The sequence below is a fragment of the Cherax quadricarinatus genome, chromosome 38 (genome assembly GCF_038502225.1).
Source record: "Cherax quadricarinatus isolate ZL_2023a chromosome 38, ASM3850222v1, whole genome shotgun sequence".
In the NCBI taxonomy this organism is placed as follows: domain Eukaryota; kingdom Metazoa; phylum Arthropoda; class Malacostraca; order Decapoda; family Parastacidae; genus Cherax; species Cherax quadricarinatus.
In genome coordinates, this window is record NC_091329.1 from 281,282 (window position 1) to 300,394 (window position 19,113).

At 39.4% G+C, this 19,113-nt stretch overlaps 1 protein-coding gene across 3 annotated transcripts in view; it reads left to right on the top strand.

Annotated features, from left to right (window-relative positions):
• The window catches only part of LOC128698477 (macrophage migration inhibitory factor homolog), a 62,192-nt gene that overhangs the window by 22,600 nt on the left and 20,479 nt on the right, over positions 1–19,113 (top strand). For 2 of the 3 annotated variants that reach the window (XR_011392878.1, XR_011392877.1), the window contains exon 4: positions 12,474–12,624. Coding sequence is in view for 1 of the 3 variants with exons in the window: in XM_053790692.2 (XP_053646667.2) it covers positions 12,474–12,558 (85 nt within the window). In the remaining 2 variants the exon portion in view is untranslated. Of the gene's footprint in view, positions 1–12,473; positions 12,626–19,113 lie in introns of those variants that run through there. The other variant, XM_053790692.2, reaches the window with a different exon arrangement.

The window sequence follows — 19,113 nt, forward strand, 5'->3', positions numbered from 1 at the left end:
CAAAGTAACATTTATGAAGGGGCTCAGGGAAACCGGCAGGCCGGACTTGAGTCCTGGAGATGGGAAGTACAGTGCCTGCACTCTGAAGGAGGGGTGTTAATGTTGCAGTTTAAAAACTGTAGTGTAAAGCACCCTTCTGGCAAGACAGTGATGGAGTGAATGATGGTGAAAGTTTTTCTTTTTCGGGCCACCCTGCCTTGGTGGGAATCGGCCAGTGTGATAATAAAAAAAAATAATTAATAATAGAGAAACATGACATATACTCAAGAATGAATAAAATAGGTCATTATGTATGTAACGACAGGTGTTCTGTTGCTGTTGTTGGGTGTATTAGGGCCACCGTGAGCATAAGTCGTACATAATGTTGGTGATGGCTGCAGCTGAGGCGGCGGTGTTTTCTGTAGCCCTCTATAGCTCCTCCAACATTGGAGGAGTTAGTAGAATTGTTGAATCACTGAAGAAGGCACCCTCTACTGCCATCACAACCACTACCACCATCACTACCTTTTTTGAAGACTTCTGGGTGGGTGGAAGGCAAGAGGAGGGGAGAGGAAGAAGGTACATTATTGTTTGGAAGGGTAATCCCCTTCCATAAAGATTTCAGGTACCAAGCCCTTTTCTGGGGTTACTTCCCTTTTTTTTTTAATGGCATTGGGACCAGCTTGAGTCACTGGACCCCTGTCACACAAATATCTGTCCAGAGAGCTGTTTCTGGCATCTCTTTAAGATTTCCCTAAAATGGGACACAACATTGTCATTGTACATGTTGCCAACATGGCCTGCAACAGCTTTATCAGGGTGAAGTTCATCCATAAATGTTTGCACTTCAGTCCACTTTGCAGAAAAGTCCTTAATCTTTGAAGAAGGCACCTTCCTCCATCTCTCTTCCTCCTTCTCCTCCTCCTCTGAAGCAGTTTCCTGAGCTGTGGTCTGTTGCTGTTGCAGATGAAGCTCTTGCAGCTCTGTAGTGGTTAGCTCTTCACCGTGGTCCTCCACCAACTCTTCCACATCCTCCAAACTCACATCCAACCCCATGGAATTTCCCAATGCCACAGTACTTTCCGCAACTGGCATAGGCTCCTCAGGGTCAGCCCCAAACCCTTCAAAATCCCTCTCTTGTACACATTGTGGCCACAATATTCTGCAAGCAGAGTTCAAAGTCCTGCAAGTCACTCCCTCCCAAGTCTTACCTATAAAGTTTATGCACTAGAGGATATTGCAGTGATCTTTCCAGAACTCTCTTAGGGTCAATTGAGTGTCTGAGGTCACTTCAAAGCACTTTTGAAACACTGCTTTGGTGTAGTTTTTTGAAGTTTGAAATGACCTGCTGGCCCATGGGCTGGAGGAGAGGAGTGGTATTAGGGGGCAAGAACTTTACTGTGATGAAACGAAACCCCTGCACCATTTGCTCTTCGAAGTCTGAAGGATGAGCAGAAGCATTGTCCATTACCAGGAAGCACTTGAGTTCCAATTTATTTTCCAGGAGGTATTTCTTCACACTGGGGCCAAACACTTCATTAAACCAATCAAGGAAAATGTCCCTTGTAACCCATGCCTTACTGTTTGCCTTCCACATCACACACAGTTTACTCTTGGTGACACTGTTTTTCTTGAAAACACTGGGATTTTCAGAGTGATACACCAGTAAAGGCTTTACTACAAAACATGAGAGTTAGTCTGTCTTTCATAGGCTTGTGTCCTGGCAGTGCCATTTCCTCCTGTGTGATGTAGGTCCTCTTTGACATTTTCTTCCAAAACTGGCCTGTTTTGTCACAATTGAACACTTGTTGGGGTTTGAATTGTTCAGTCTCTGTGTACCCCTTGAATTCCTTAACATATTTTTCAGCCGCTTTTTTTTCAGAACTGGCAGCCTCACCATTCCTTACCACACTGTATGCCACTATGCTTCTTAAATCTCTCAAACCAGCATTTGCTGGCCTTAAAATCACAAACATCAGCACTTGTTGCAGGCATTTTCTTTACAAGATTGTCATGCAACTGCCCTGCCTTTTCACAAATTATCAACTGCATAACACTATCTCCTGCTAACTGCTTTTGGGCAATCCATACCAACAATAAGATGTCCACTTCTCTTTTTTGTCAGCATATCTACCCCTTCTGCAACAACACCTTCCTTGATTTCCTTTTCCATCGCCACAATCAAAGTGGTGGTTGAATGGTGTTTGCCATATATCCTGGCAAGCTCTGAAAGATGCACTCCACTTACATATTTTTCAATGATTTCTCTTTGAATTCGATCATGTTCCTCACTTTCTTTAGCAAAGGGATGGCACTAGCTTTCTTTGGGCCCAGGGTGACTTATTTAGCAGTTGCAAGCACAAAAAAACAGTGACTTATTATGAAATGTATCATATGAACCTGTGGGGTGATGGTTACTCGCTGATAAACAATGGCACACTTGAGTGTGAATGGTGCGGGAGACTGGCTTTGTGTGTGTGCTGATGGTGGGATGCCGGCTGGACGCGTAGCAGATGGTCTCCGAATCCCAAGGTCAATCATGAACCGTGAGGCTATATTTTGCTTAAAAAAGCTACCGAAAGTCAAATTTCACGAAAGTTGTGGCCGCCGAAAGGCAGGGGTTCACTGTATGTGGAATGATGAAGTAAAGGGTGTGATACAAGAGAAAAAGGTAGCTTATGAGAGGTTTTTACAAAGCAGAAGTGTTATAAGAAGAGCAGAGTATATGGAGAGTAAAAGAAAGGTGAAGAGAGTGGTGAGAGTGTAAAAGGAGAGCAGATGATAGAGTGGGAGAGGCACTGTCAAGAAATTTTGATGAAAATAAGAAAAAATTTTGGAGTGAGATAAACAAGTTAAGAAAGCCTAGGGAACGAATGGATTTGTCAGTTAAAAACAGAGTAGGGGAGTAGTAGATGGGGAGATGGAGGTATTGGGTAGATGGCGGGAATATTTTGAGGAACTTTTAACCCTTTCAGGGTCGAGAGGCCTTCTCCTAAACTTGTTCTCAGGGTCGAAAAATTTTCGGAAAAAAAAAAAAGTTTTTTTTTATGAAATGATAGATAATCTTTTCCCTCTCATAATGACACCAAAAGTATGAAATTTGATGGAAAACTTATGGAATTATGCTCTTGCGAAGTTAGAAGTCTCGACGATGTTTGCACATCGGTAATTTCACCCACTTTGAGCCATATTTTTGGCCAATTCCAGTGTACTAGTCGACAGAAACCATAACTATTTCGCTAGAACTCCATTTTTTATATTGAATGAGTACAAGAAACCACCCATTTACTGATTTCAACTATCCAGTAAAGTGGTCAGAAATTGCCAATGTTGCCAATTCCACACAAATTTCAGAAGATGCCAATTTTCAAATAGAGTCCAGAATAAACAAGACAGACATTCCTGGCACTAAAATAACATTTCCTCTGCTCATTAGTCACGTCCCCAGGCCCCTCTTACATTTCTTTTGCTTTCCACTTTGAATTTTTATTCTCACAAAAAATAGAAGATTTACTGTTATGCAGACTACTGCATTACTGTAGAAATGGTATAAATAATATCAACGCACTTGTGAAAGAATATTAGACTCATCAGTTGACGTGTATTGGATGCGTGGCATGATTTGTTTACTTTTGAACTTTGGCAAAAATCTAACATTTCTGCTAATTTGAGCTCAATTTCAAAGTACTTTTCATTGTGAAACCAATCAAAATCATCTCAATTTCTGTAATATGTCTTCCATTCTAGAAAATGAGACCAGGAAAACTAGAATACAACCATAAATGCCATACGAAAATACAGTGCAAAGTCGCTGTTTTAAACCAAAAACACGGTCAAAGGTTTTTTTTTCTCATTACGCACTGTGTGATGCAGGATTTTTTTTTTATAAGTGCACAATGACCACATAGACCCATTCTTTCATATGTAGGCCTACTGCTTTCTCTCGCTAGATATGAAGGCGCCAGAATTTGTGTGTACTAGTACGTCAGTAACCCTGGTGTGTAAGATGTACTAGTACGTCGGAAACCCTGAAAGGGTTAAATGTCGATGAAGAAAGGGAGGCGGTAATTTCATGCACTGGCCAAGGAGGCACACCATCTTTTAGGAGTGAAGAAGAGCAGGATGTGAGTGTGAGGGAGGTGCGTGAAGCATTACGTAGAATGAAAGGGGGTAAAGCAGCTGAAACTGACAGGATCGTGACAGAAATGTTGAAAGCAGGGGGGATATAGTGTTGGAGTGGTTGGTATTTTTGTTTAATAAATGTATGAAAGAGGGGAAGGTACTTAGGGATTGGCAGAGAGCATGTATAATTCCTTTATATAAAGGGAAGGGGGACAAAAGAGATTGTAAAAATTATAGAGGAATAAGTTTGCTGAGTATACCAGGAAAAGTGTATGGTGGGGTTATTATTGAAAGCATTAGAGGCAAGACAGAATGTAGGCCATGCGCTTGCATATTTCAAATCCTACCTTACTAATAGGTATCAGTATGTCACCATTAAAGACACAGCATCACCAACACGGCCACTTGATGCTGGAGTTCCGCAGGGAACTGTCCTTGGTCCCCTGCTCTTCCTCATATACATCAATGATCTTCCAAACGTATCCCAACACCTGAACCCCATTCTCTTTGCTGACGACATGACTTATGTCATCTCTCGCCCTAATCTTGCCACCCTCAACACCATTGTTAACGAGGAGCTGCTCAAAATATCGACTTGGATGACAGCCAATAAACTTACGCTTAACACTGACAAAACCTACTATATTATGTTTGGTAGCAGAGCAGGAGTTGCGCAAATTAACATTAAGATCGACAACACTCTAATTGCCAGGCATAATGAGGGCAAATTCCTAGGCCTATACCTCGACAACAACCTGAATATAAAAAACACATAACCAAAAAAGTATCCAAAACGGTTGGGATATTCTCCAAGATACGATACTACGTGCCGCAAAATGCCCTTTTCACACTATACCACTCACTTATTTATCCATACCTCACCTATGTTATTTGTGCTTGGGGATCAACTGCAGCAACTCGCCTAAAGCCAATAATAACCCAACAAAAAGCTGCAGTAAGAATAATCACTAAATCCCATCCCTGGCAACCCCCCCCCCCCCACTCTTCATAGATCTAAACTTACTCCCTGTTCAGTACATCCACTCTTACTACTGTGCAATCTACATCTACAGGGCCTTAAATTCCAGTATTAACCTTGACCTAAAACACTTTCTTGATAGTTGTGACAGAACCCACTGGCATAACACCAGACACAATCATCTCTATGACATTCCCCATGTCCGACTAAACCTTTACAAAAATTCAATGTATGTCAAAGGCCCTAAAATCTGGAACACCCTCCCTGAATACTCTAGAACTGCAGACACATTCATCACCTTCAAAACTACCATTAGAAAACATCTTATCTCCCTGATACACCCCGTCAACTAATTACATGAATACCACCTGGTGGTTCACACTTACACTCACTCACCCACTTGACCATAAACACAGAAATATCAATCTTAATCTTAAAATAATGAATCCTCCAATACTGAAACTATGTATTGTGCAAAAACAAAAGCATTCACATTGCTAAACTCACAAACTAGTATTTAGTCACTTAGCAATAATACCAACTTACCTCATTTTTTTTTTTTTTTTATCACTGGCCGATTCCCACCAAGGCAGGGTGGCCCGAAAAAGAAAAACTTTCACCATCATTCACTCCATCACTGTCTTGCCAGAAGGGTGCTTTACACTACAGTTTTTAAACTGCAACATTAATACCCCTCCTTCAGAGTGCAGGCACTGTACTTCCCATCTCCAGGACTCAAGTCCGGCCTGCCGGTTTCCCTGAACCCCTTCATAAATGTTACTTTGCTCACACTCCAACAGCACGTCAAGTATTAAAAACCATTTGTCTCCATTCACTCCTATCAAACACGCTCAGGCATGCCTGCTGGAAGTCCAAGCCCCTCGCACACAAAACCTCCTTTACCCCCTCCCTCCAACCTTTCCTAGGCCGACCCCTACCCCGTCTTCCTTCCACTACAGACTGATACACTCTTGAAGTCATTCTGTTTCGCTCCATTCTCTCTACATGTCCGAACCACCTCAACAACCCTTCCTCAGCCCTCTGGACAACAGTTTTGGTAATCCCGCACCTCCTCCTAACTTCCAAACTACGAATTCTCTGCATTATATTCACACCACACATTGCCCTCAGACATGACATCTCCACTGCCTCCAGCCTTCTTCTTGCTGCAACATTCATCACCCATGCTTCACACCCATATAAGAGCGTTGGTAAAACTATACTCTCATACATTCCCCTCTTTGCCTCCAAGGACAAAGTTCTTTGTCTCCACAGACTCCTAAGTGCACCACTCACTCTTTTCCCCTCATCAGTTTTATGATTCACCTCATCTTTCATAGACCCATCCGCTGACACGTCCACTCCCAAATATCTGAATACATTCACCTCCTCCATACTCTCTCCCTCCAATCTGATATTCAATCTTTCATCACCTAATCTTTTTGTTATCCTCATAACCTTACTCTTTCCTGTATTCACCTTTAATTTTCTTCTTTTGCACACCCTACCAAATTCATCCACCAATCTCTGCAACTTCTCTTCAGAATCTCCCAAGAGCACAGTGTCATCAGCAAAGAGCAGCTGTGACAACTCCCACTTTGTGTGTGATTCTTTATCTGTTAACTCCACGCCTCTTGCCAAGACCCTCGCATTTACTTCTCTTACAACCCCATCTATAAATATATTAAACAACCACGGTGACATCACACATCCTTGTCTAAGGCCTACTTTTACTGGGAAATAATTTCCCTCTTTCCTACATACTCTAACTTGAGCCTCACTATCCTCGTAAAAGCTCTTCACTGCTTTCAGTAACCTACCTCCTACACCATACACTTGCAACATCTGCCACATTGCCCCCCTATCCACCCTGTCATACGCCTTTTCCAAATCCATAAATGCCACAAAGACCTCTTTAGCCTTATCTAAATACTGTTCACTTATATGTTTCACTGTAAACACCTGGTCCACACACCCCCTACCTTTCCTAAAGCCTCCTTGTTCATCTGCTATCCTATTCTCCGTCTTACTCTTAATTATTTCAATAATAACTCTACCATACACTTTACCAGGTATACTCAGCAGACTTATCCCCCTATAATTTTTGCACTCTCTTTTATCCCCTTTGCCTTTATACAAAGGAACTATGCATGCTCTCTGCCAATCCCTAGGTACCTTACCCTCTTCCATACATTTATTAAATAATTGCACCAACCACTCCAAAACTATATCCCCACCTGCTTTTAACATTTCTATCTTGATCCCATCAATCCTGGCTGCCTTACCCCCTTTCATTTTACCTACTGCCTCACGAACTTCCCACACACTCACAACTGGCTCTTCCTCACTCCTACAAGATGTTATTCCTCCTTGTCCTATACACGAAATCACAGCTTCCCTATCTTCATCAACATTTAACAATTCCTCAAAATATTCCCTCCATCTTCCCAATACCTCTAACTCTCCATTTAATAACTCGCCTCTCCTATTTTTAACTGACAAATCCATTTGTTCTCTAGGCTTTCTTAACTTGTTAATCTCACTCCAAAATTTTTTCTTATTTTCAACAAAATTTGCTGATAACATCTCACCCACTCTCTCATTTGCTCTCTTTTTACATTGCTTCACCACTCTCTTTTTCTCCATATACTCTTCCCTCCTTGCATCACTTCTACTTTGTAAAAACTTCTCATATGCTAACTTTTTCTCCCTTACTACTCTCTTTACATCATCATTCCACCAGTTGCTCCTCTTCCCTCCCGCACCCACTTTCCTGTAACCACAAACTTCTGCTGAACACACTAACACTACATTTTTAAACCTACCCCATACCTCTTCGACCCCATTGCCTATGCTCTGATTAGCCCATCTATCCTCCAATAGCTGTTTATATCTTACCCTAACTGCCTCCTCTTTTAGTTTATAAACCTTCACCTCTCTCTTCCCTGATGCTTCTATTCTCCTTGTATCCCATCTACCTTTTACTCTCAGTGTAGCTACAACTAGAAAGTGATCTGATATATCTGTGGCCCCTCTATAAACATGTACATCCTGAAGTCTACTCAACAGTCTTTTATCTACCAATACATAATCCAACAAACTACTGTCATTTCGCCCTACATCATATCTTGTATACTTATTTATCCTCTTTTTCTTAAAATATGTATTACCTATAACTAAACCCCTTTCTATACAAACTTCAATCAAAGGGCTCCCATTATCATTTACACCTGGCACCCCAAACTTACCTACCACACCCTCTCTAAAAGTTTCTCCTACTTTAGCATTCATGTCCCCTACCACAATCACTCTCTCACTTGGTTCAAAGGCTCCTATACATTCACTTAACATCTCCCAAAATCTCTCTCTCTCTCCTCTGCATTCCTCTCTTCTCCAGGTGCATACACGCTTATTATAACCCACTTCTCGCATCCAACCTTTACTTTAATCCACATAATTCTTGAATTTACACATTCATATTCTCTCTTCTCCTTCCATAACTGATCATTCAACATTACTGTTACCCCTTCCTTTGCTCTAACTCTCTCAGATACTCTAGATTTAATCCCATTTATTTCCCCCCACTGAAACTCCCCTACCCCCTTCAGCTTTGTTTCGCTTAGGGCCAGGACATCCAACTTCTTTTCATTCATAACATCAGCAATCATCTGTTTCTTGCCATCCGCACTACATCCACGCACATTTAAGCATCCCAGTTTTATAAAGTTTTTCTTCTCTTTTTTAGTAAATGTCTACAGGAGAAGGGGTTACTAGCCCATTGCTCCCGGCATTTTAGTCGCCTCATACAACACGCATGGGTTACGGAGGAAAGATTCTTTTCCACTTCCCCATGGACAATAGAAGAAATATTTTAAAGTTAATATTTTAAAGTTAAGAATTAATCTAAGTCTGCCCAAAATGCCTAGCCATGCTAGTTGTTTTAGTGGCCCCCTCTGTAATTAGTATTTTAAAACATGTAAACCACACAATATCCAAATTCTGTAAACTCAGCATTGTAATCCTTATAGAGAATAAACTTGATTTGATTTGATTAGGATTGCAGATGAGCAAGGAGGTTTTAGAGTGGGTAGGGGATGTGTAGATCAAATGTTTACATTGAAGTATATATGTGAACAGTATTTAGATAACAATGGGGCAGTTTTCATTGCATTTGTGGATCCAGAAAAGGCATATGATAGAGTTGATAGGGGAGCAATGTGGCAGATGTTGCAAGTACAGTATATGGAATAGGTAGTAAGTTAATAAATGCTGTAAAGAGTTTTTATGAGGATAGTGAGGCTCAGGTTAGGGTGTGTAGAAGAGAGGGAAACTACTTCCTGGTAAAGGTGGGTGTTAGACAGGGATGTGTAATGTCACCATGGTTGTTTAATATATTTATAGATGGGGTTGTAAAAGAAGTAAATGCTAGGGTGTTTGGGAGAGGGGTGGGATTAAGTTATGGGGAATCAAATACAAAATGGGAATTGACAGTTACTTTTTGCTGATGATACTGTGATTATGGGAGATTCTAAAGAAAAGTTGCATAGGTTAGTGGACAAGTTTGGGAGTGTGTGTAAAAGTAGAAAATTGAAAGTGAACATAAAAAAGAGTAAGGTGATGAGGGTATCAAATGATTTAGATAAAGAAAAATTGGATATCAAATTTGAGAGGAGTATGGAAGAAGTGAATGGTTTCAGATATTTGGGAGTTGACGTGTCAGCAGATGATGTATGAAGAATGAGTTTAACCATAGAATTGATGAAGGGAAAAAGGTGAGTGGTGCATTGAGGTGTATGTGGAGACAAAAAACATAATCTCTGGAGGCAAAGAAGGGAATATATGAAAGTATAGTGGTACCAACACTCTTATATGGGTGTGAAACTTGGGTTGTGAATGCTGCAGCGAGGAGGCGGTGATGTCCTGTCTAAGGGCAATGTGTGGTGTAAATATTTTGCAGAGAATTCGGAGTGTGGAAATTAGGAGAGGGTGTGGAGTTAATAAAAATATTAGACAGAGGGCTGAAGAGGGGTTGTTGAGGTGGTTTGGTCATTTAGAGAGAATGGATCAAAGTGGAATGACATGGAGGGCATATAAATCTGTAAGGGAAGGAAGGCAGGGTGGGGGTCGTCCTCGAAAAGGTTGGATGGAGGGGGTAAAGGTTTCATGGGCGAGGGGCTTGGACTTCCAGCAAGCATGTGTGAGCGTGCTAGATAGGAGTGAATGGAGACGAATGGTATTTGGGACTTGACGAGCTGTTGGAGCATGAGCAGGGTAATATTTAGTGAAGGGATTCAAGGAAACCGGTTATTTTTATATAGCCAGACTTGAGTACTGGAAATGGGAAGTACAGTGCCTGCATTTTAAAGGAGGGGTGTCTTGTGTATTTTTATATGTGTATGCTTCTAAACTGTTGTGTTCTGGGTGCCTCTGCAGAAACAGTGATTATGTATGAGGGAGGTGAAAGTGTTGAATGATGATGAAAGTATTTTCTTTTTGTAATTGTTTTACAAGATGGTAGGATTGCTGGTGTCCTTTTTTCTGTCTCGTAAACATGCAAGATTTCAGGTACGTCTTGCTACTTCTGCTTACACTTAGGTCACACTACACATGTACAAGCATATATATACACACACCCCTCTGGGTTTTCTGCTATTTTCTTTCTAGTTCTTGTTCTTATTCTTGTTTATTTCCTCTTATCTCCATGGGGAAGTGGAACAGAATTCTTCCTCCGTAAGCCATGCGTGTTGTAAGAGGCGACTAAAATGCCGGGAGCAAGGGGCCAGTAACCCCTTCTCCCGTATAAATTACTAAATTTAAAAGAGAAACTTTCGTTTTTCTTTTTGGGCCACCCTGCCTTGGTGGGATATGGCCAGTGTGTTGAAAGAAAGAAATGCATATACAGTGGACCCCCGGTTAACGATATTTTTTCACTCCAGAAGTATGTTCAGGTGCCAGTACTGACCGAATTTGTTCCCATAAGAAATATTGTGAAGTAGATTAGTCCATTTCAGACCCCCAAACATACACGTACAAATGCACTTACATAAATACACTTACATAATTGGTCACATTTGGAGGTAATCGTTATGCGGGGGTCCACTGTAAATGCGAGATAACAAGTGTACACTAACATATATTATGTTAGCAATAAAACTGGGCATTAAAAAACAAAAAAAAAGTATAATACACACACAGTACACCCATTATTTACCTTAAAATATTTGTAGTCTTAATGTAGGATGAGAGGTGAGTTTTATTTGTAGGAAGTCAGGTTTGGGAAGTATGGTAGCCAGCCAAGGCAGCCCTCCCCACCCCACCAGTGCATAATGTAAACAAACCAGGCAAACATGTCTGATGTTCGTTCATGTACATATGTATTATACCATAATACAAATACTTTACATTGTGTACAAGTTGTCTACATGTTGATACAGTAGAATAAATGAAGACCAGCACTTCTATTCTCATGTAATTTTTAGAAGGAATGATGCTCTGACAAATTATTACAGTATTATTATTATTACAGATTATTGTTATTACAAGTTGTTGTTTATTATAATTATAATAAAGAAGCACTAAACCCACAAGGGTCATGAATAGCTATAGATAGAGTGAAGGCATACGAAAGGAATAAATTTCTAATTAAGTTACTAGTGTTTGACTAGAGAAAACGAAATTCTTCGACTCTTCTATCAAACGCTTGGTAAACACGTCTTATATTTATGTTAATTTTTATACTGTGGGTGTATGTATCATGTTTATATGTTATGTAGTGTGCTTATTATATAATTTTGAAAAAATATCATAGTTGGACATTTGTCTATATTAACGTAATATACGATATTTAATGCGCCCAAGAGATTATTATGATGGCGTAGAGAGACGTACACCATATTTGAAAGACCGCTTGCCATATAGCAAAGTAATAAACATTAGTACAGTACTTCTAATTAGTGCACTACGAAGGATCCAATCTTCAGATTGTTCTATCCCTCTTATGCTTTACATCAAGCATCAACACTCATCACATCTTTATTAGGCACAAAACGGTTCTTTTTCTGGGTCCCCCTAGCATTTCTAGTATTCTGGGCAATCAACCTCCAGATTTCCTTGCATGTTTAGTAGTATGAAACCTTGTGTATTTCTTGTTCCTCACCTATTTCTTGGCCTGCTTGTGCATAAGCTGTCCTTATTCCTGTTGTCATTATGCACTACTAAAAACAAGTACAAAAACAAAATGCTATTTATTTTACCTTTAATAAAATTGAAGTGAAACTTACAAACCCCAGGTAGTGCCTTCTATCATTTTTTTCCCCTCTAATGAATGTTCTAGTGAGTAGAGATGGCACTGATATTCATTTTAGTGAGTTGACCTTGTACTTGTCTTTTCCAGGATGTACATCATATTTACTGACAAGCCAGCATCAGAGATTGGATATAAAAGTACCACCTTTCATGAAATACTTGGTTTAAAATAAGAGCAGAATACAACACCGTTTGTTTCATTCATTACTGAAAAGGCAGTGAATATAACCATCACTTTTGTATGTCATATTATTAACCTTAAGTTAGCTTTTAGTTTAAGCGATGTTTATACAGTGGACCCCCCAGTTATCAGCTGCTTCTGTTATCAGCCAACTCAGTAATTGGCCAGTTTTTTGGCACCCGGTTATTGGCCGTTTGGGATGCGTCCGTCTGCCAGCTGGGGCCGCTTACATACCAGTTTGGCTGTGTCTTTCGGTGTGTGAGGAAGCTTCTGCTCATACATCCAAATATTAAGCTTGTTTTCCATTGTTTTTTGTGGGCTTTTTGCAGTGCAACTGCGAAATAAGTAACCATGGCTCCAAAGAAAGTTCCAAGTAAAGTTCCTGTGGTAAAGAAAGTGAGAAACAACATGAAATTTGAGCATGAAGTGTAGCAGGCATGCAGGGAGTGTAGCAGACATGCAGGAAGTGTAGCAGACATGCAGTAAGTGTAGCAGGCATGCAGGAAGTGTAGCAGGCATTCCAGAAGCCAGCATTAGTCTTCAATAAAGTTATGTAATACTGATTTAATTGTTAAAAAAATATTTTTGGGTGACTATTTTTATCTAGAATGGATTAATTGTAATTACATTAATTCTTGTGGGAAATATTATTTTGGTTTTAGGCTGAGCTTCTGGAACGGATTACGGCTGATTACTGAGGGTCCACAGTATATACACTGTAGACATTGAATGCATGGAGGGCATCTGATTATTGAAAATTTATAAAAGTAAGGGGGTCTGGATTTTTTTAAGCATTACTATAGACTAGAAAAAAAAATTCAGAATATACTTTATTAGAGTGCACATAATTTCTTGTAGTTAAACACTACCTAAGTTTAGTTAGTGGAATTATTTTATATAATAGTTAAAACATTAAAAAAAAAAAAAAAAACTCACAAGAAGCTTATTTTGAAAACTATTCCAAACTGTTCAACTTGAAAATGCAATGCCAGTGAACACTTAAAAATTAATACAGTAACATTATTGGTAGTTATTTAACTCTTTCAGGGTTGATGCCGTACTAGTACGGTTTGCACGCCAGGGTTGGTGCTGTACTAGTACGCATAAATTCTAGCGCCTTCAAATCTAGCGAGAAAGCTGGTAGGCCTACATATGAAAGAATGGGTCTATGTGGTCAGTGTGCACAGTATAAAAAAATCCTGCAGCACACAGTGCATAATGAGAAAAAAAACTCAGTGTTTTTGGTTTAAAACAGCGACTTTGCAGTGTATTTTCGTATGCTATTTATGGTATTCTAGTTTTCCTGGTCTCATTTTATAGAATGGAAGACATATTATGGAAATTGAGATGATTTTGATTGGTTTCACAAAGAAAAGTACCTTAAAATTGAGCTCAAAGTGGTAGAAATGTTCGATTTTTGCCAAAGTTCAAAGGTAAACAAATCATGCCATGCGTCCAATACACGTCAACTGGTGAGTCTGATATTGTTTCACAAGTGCACTGATATTCTTTATACCATTTCTACACTAATGCAGTAATCTGCATAAGAAATCTTCTATTTTTTGTGAGAATAAAAATTAGAAGTGGAAACCAAAAGAAATGTAACAGAGGCCTGGGGATGTGAGTAATGAACAGAGGAAATGTTATTTTAGTGCCAGGATGTCTTGTCTTGTTTATTCTGGACCCTATTTGGAAATTGGCATCTTTTGAAATTTGTGTGAAATTGGCAAAATTGCCAATTTCTGACCACTTTATTAGTTGAAATCGGTAAATGGGTAGTTTCTTGTACTCATTCGATAGAAAAAATGGAGTTCTAGCAAAATAGGTATGATTTTTGTCGACTGGTACATTGGAATTGGCCAAAAATAGGGTTCAAAGTGGGCGAAATCACTGATGCATAAACATCATCGAGACCACTAAATTCACGAGAGCATAATTCCATAAGTTTTCCATCAAATTTCATACTTTTGGTGTCATTATGATTGGGAAAAGATTCTCTGTCATTTCATAAGACAAAATAATTTTTTTTTTTCCGAAAAATTTCCAACCCTGAGAACAAGTTTAGGAGAGGGCCTGCCGACCCTGAAAGGGTTAATAGTCACATGTATTTTAGTATAGTGTAACCTTTAGTATCAGACTTTAAACTGAGGCTTCATCAATTCAGAAAATTTCCTCAATCCCAGTGCCCTCTGATATACAATGTTATATTGGTTATTGGTTCCAAGGATCATCACCCATGTGGCTGTCTTATTACCAGGCCTAAATTTGAAAGGAAATAGTTATACCCCTCCCTACATCATTACAGCCTCTCATCACTTAGCAACGTACTTGTTCACCAACGACTCGGACTTATGATGGGTGCTCTAATCAGTATGAATACCTAAATTATGTACGTATATTAGAGCTCAGTTCCTCAATTCTGTTTATTATAATAAACAGTACACTGCTGTATAAGCATAAATGTTATAAATGGTGCAAAGGTAACATTAAAACAATATCAAAGATGGTTAACACAAACCCACTACCATTATAGTATGCTCCTTACTTAGCAACGAATTCATTTACTGACACATGGTCTTAATAATGGAACTCCGTCGTTAAGTGAGGAGAGGCTGTACAGTGGTCCCTCGTTTATCGTAATTAATCCGTTCCTGGAGGCGTTACTATTATCGAAATCTACGATTTTCAAATCAATTTTCCCCATAAGAAATAATGTAAATACAGTTAATCCGTTCCTGACACCCAGAAGTATTAAAACGAAAAAAATTTTTTTACATGAAATATAGATGTAGTACATAAACAATACAATGGGACATGATGACTGAAACATTAACAGCATAACACTTGCCTTTATTGGCAACTCTTTTTAGTGTATAGAAGACTGGATGAGGAAAGAGATTGGATTATTTACAGTTTGGAAGGGGAATCCCCTTCCATCAACACCTCAGGTACCAATTGCTTTTCTGGGGTTACTTCTCTTCTCTGTTTCTTATTGCCACTAGGACCAGCTTGAGAGTGACTGGAGTCCTGTCTCCCAAAATAACTGTCCAGAGAGCTCTGTTTCTGGCATCTCTTTAACACTTCCCTAAAATGGGCCAAGACTTTGTCACTGTACATGTTGCCAACATGGCTTGCAACAGCCTTGTCAGGGTGTTGTTTCTCCATAAATCTTTCCATCTTGCCCCACATTTAAAAAATCTCCTTAATTTCTGAAGAAGGCACCTTCTTCCATCTCTCTTCCTCCTCCTCTGCAGCAAGATTCTGAGCTGCAATCTGTTGCTCTTCCTGCTGAAGCTCTTGCAGCTCCTCAGTGGTGAGCTCTTCGTTGTGGTCTTCCACCAACTCTTCCCTTCCACATCCTCCAAACTCACATCCAACCCCATGGAACTCCCCAGTGCCACAATAGATTTAACAACAGACATAGGCTCATCAGGGTCAGCCTCAAACCCTTCAAAATCCCTCTTGTCAACACAATCTGGCCACAATTTTCTCCAAGCAGAGTTCAAAGTCCTGGTAGTCACTCCCTCCCAAGCCGTACGTATAAGGGTTATGCAGTGGAGGATGCTGAAGTGTTCTCTCCAAAAATCTCTTAGGGTCAAGTGAGTGTCTGAGGTCGCATTCAAGCAACTTTGAAACATTGCTTTGGTGTAGAGTTTTTTAAAGTTTGCAATGACCTGCTGGTCCATGGGCTGGAGGAGAGGAGTGGTATTCGGGGGGCAAGAACTTTACTGTGATGAACCCAAACTCCTCGAAAATTACGTCATCCAAGTTTGGAGGATGAGCAGGTGCATTGTCCATTACTAGGAGGCACTTGAGATCCAATTTCTTTTCCAGGAGGTAATTCTTCACACTAGGGCCAAACACTTCATTGAACCACTCGACGAAAATGTCCCTCGTGACCCATGCCTTACTATTAGATTTCCAAAACACACAGAATTTACTCTTCATAACATTGTTTTTCCTGAACACTCTGGGATTTTCAGAATGGTACACTAGTAGTGGCTTCACTTTGAAATCCCCACTAGCATTAGCACAGAACATGAGCGTCAGCCTGTCTTTCATAGGCTTATGTCCTCCTGTGTAATGTAGGTCCTCTTTGGCATTTTCTTCCAAATTGAACACTTGTTCAGGTTTCAGTCCTTCAGCCTCTATGTACTCCTTGAATTCATGCACATATTTTTCAGTTGCTTTGTGGTCCAAACTGGCAGCCTTACCACACTGTGTATGCCACTACGGTTCTTAAATCTCTCAAACCAACCTTTGCTGGCCTTAAATTCACTCACATCACTAGTTGCAGGCAATTTCTTTACCAGATCATCGTGCAACTGCCTAGCCTTTTCACAAATAATCAAAGTCATAAGACTATCTCCAGCTAATTGTTTCTTGTTTATCCACACCAATAATAACTTCTCAACCTCTTAAAGTACTGGTGATCTCATTTTTGTCAGCATATTTACCCCCTTTGCAACAACAACATCCTTGATTTCCTTTTTCTTGGCCACAATGAAACATATGGTTGTATAGGGTTTGTTAAACATCCTGGCCAGTTCAGCCACACTTACACCACTTTCATATTGTTCAATGATGTTTTTCTTAAATTCAGTCGTATTTCTCACCTTCTTTACCAAAGGCTTGGCCCTAGGAGCTTTCTTTGGAGCCATGGTAGCTTATTTAGTACTTGCAAGCACTAAAATGAATGGAATATTATGAAATATTTTGTAGGAGCAGTGAGGGGACCTTCGCTCACTGGTAAACAATGCCACACTGGCTGGGTAGGGAGGCCGCCCTGGCTCACAGCGTACGTACACGTCCTGGACGAACTACTATTCGCGAGTCAATCTATGATTAGCGAGCCCATGTTTTTACGAAAATATCGCTATGATTTCCAAAATTTACGACTCTCGAGCCCTACGATTATCGAGGGACCACTGTAATTGGTTCCAAGAGCCGTGACTTAACCTAGTTTTTGGCATAAACCAGACATAATGCCTTAAATATGCCTGAAAATGAAGACAAACACTGTAAAACTAATATAAATAATTCACAAAAGAATATAACTATCATTAATCCTTAAAGAACACTAAAAACACATTTTAGTCATTTTCTTTCTTAAACTGTCCAAATGTAGATCTACGTTTATGTGGGTAGCACTCTGACCTTGATTTTCTCCATTTGAAAGCATGTAAAAAAAAAAAAAGTAGATCTACATTCGGAGCACTACATGAGTGAATGTAGATCTATGTTTGGACAGTTTAAGGATTAAAGAATAATGAGTACAATTAAAAAAATTATTTACCTTGTGATTTGCCCTTAACTATTTGAGGGTCCAGAGGCCAAATCTCAGTGACAGCCAAGTCCAAAAATTTTCAAAAAATGTACCAATTTTGATGGAAAATTGACGAAATTATGCTCTCGCGAATTTTGCTTTAACCCTTTCAGGGTCCAAGGCCCAAATCTGGAGTCACACACCAGTGTCCAAGAATTTTCAAAAAAAAAATTTATTTTTTCTTATGAAATCGTAGAGAATCTTTTTGTGAAGGTAATAAAACAAAAAGTACGAAATTTGGTGGAAAATTGACGAAATTATGCTCTCGCGAATTTTGATGTGTCAGCGACATTTACGAATCGGCGATTTTGCCGACTTTGACTCCCATTTTAGGCCAATTACATTATTCCAATCAACCAAATTCTTAGCTATTTCACTAGTATTACTTCTATTCTATCGATTGAGCACAAGAAATCGCCAAGTCAACTGTTTCAACTACAAAATAAAGTGATCGGAAATTGTTAATTTGGCCAATTTAACACAAAGTTCAAAATATTCCAATTTCAAAATAGGGTCCAGAATGAACAATGTAGGCATTCCTGGCACTAAACTAACATTTCCTCTGTTCATTAGTTATGTTTTGAGGCTTTACAAATAAATTCCATTTTGATTTTTTATTCACATAATGAATTTTTATTCACACCAAAAAATAGAAGATTTACTGTTATGCAATACTGTAATAATTGTATAAATATCATCACCATATTTGTGAATGTATATTAGACCCACCAGCTGACGTGTATTAGATGTGTGAGGTCGTTTGTTTACTCTTGAATATCGGCAAAAATTTAACATTTCCGCTACTTTGAGCTCAGTTTCAAGTCATTTCCAGTGCTAAAACCAATCAAAATCATCTCTATTTCTGTAATATGTCTTCCATTCTATCAAATGAGACCAAGAAATCGCAAATACATCTATAAAAAACATACAAAAAAACACTGCAAAGTTGCTGTTTTAATCGAAAAATTATGATTTCATTTTTTTTCTCATTATACACAGTGTGTTGCAGGATCTGTTTTATGTGGTGCACACATACCACATAGATGTATTCTCTCATATCTAGGCCCAAATGTACCACTCACAGTTTATCAGAGTGAGCTGAGCTCATGGCGTAGATCTACGGTTTGGACCCTGAACGTAAAGCCGTAGATCTACGGGACGGACCCTGAAAGGGTTAAATATTGTCAGCGATATTTACACATCGGCGATTTTGCTGACTCC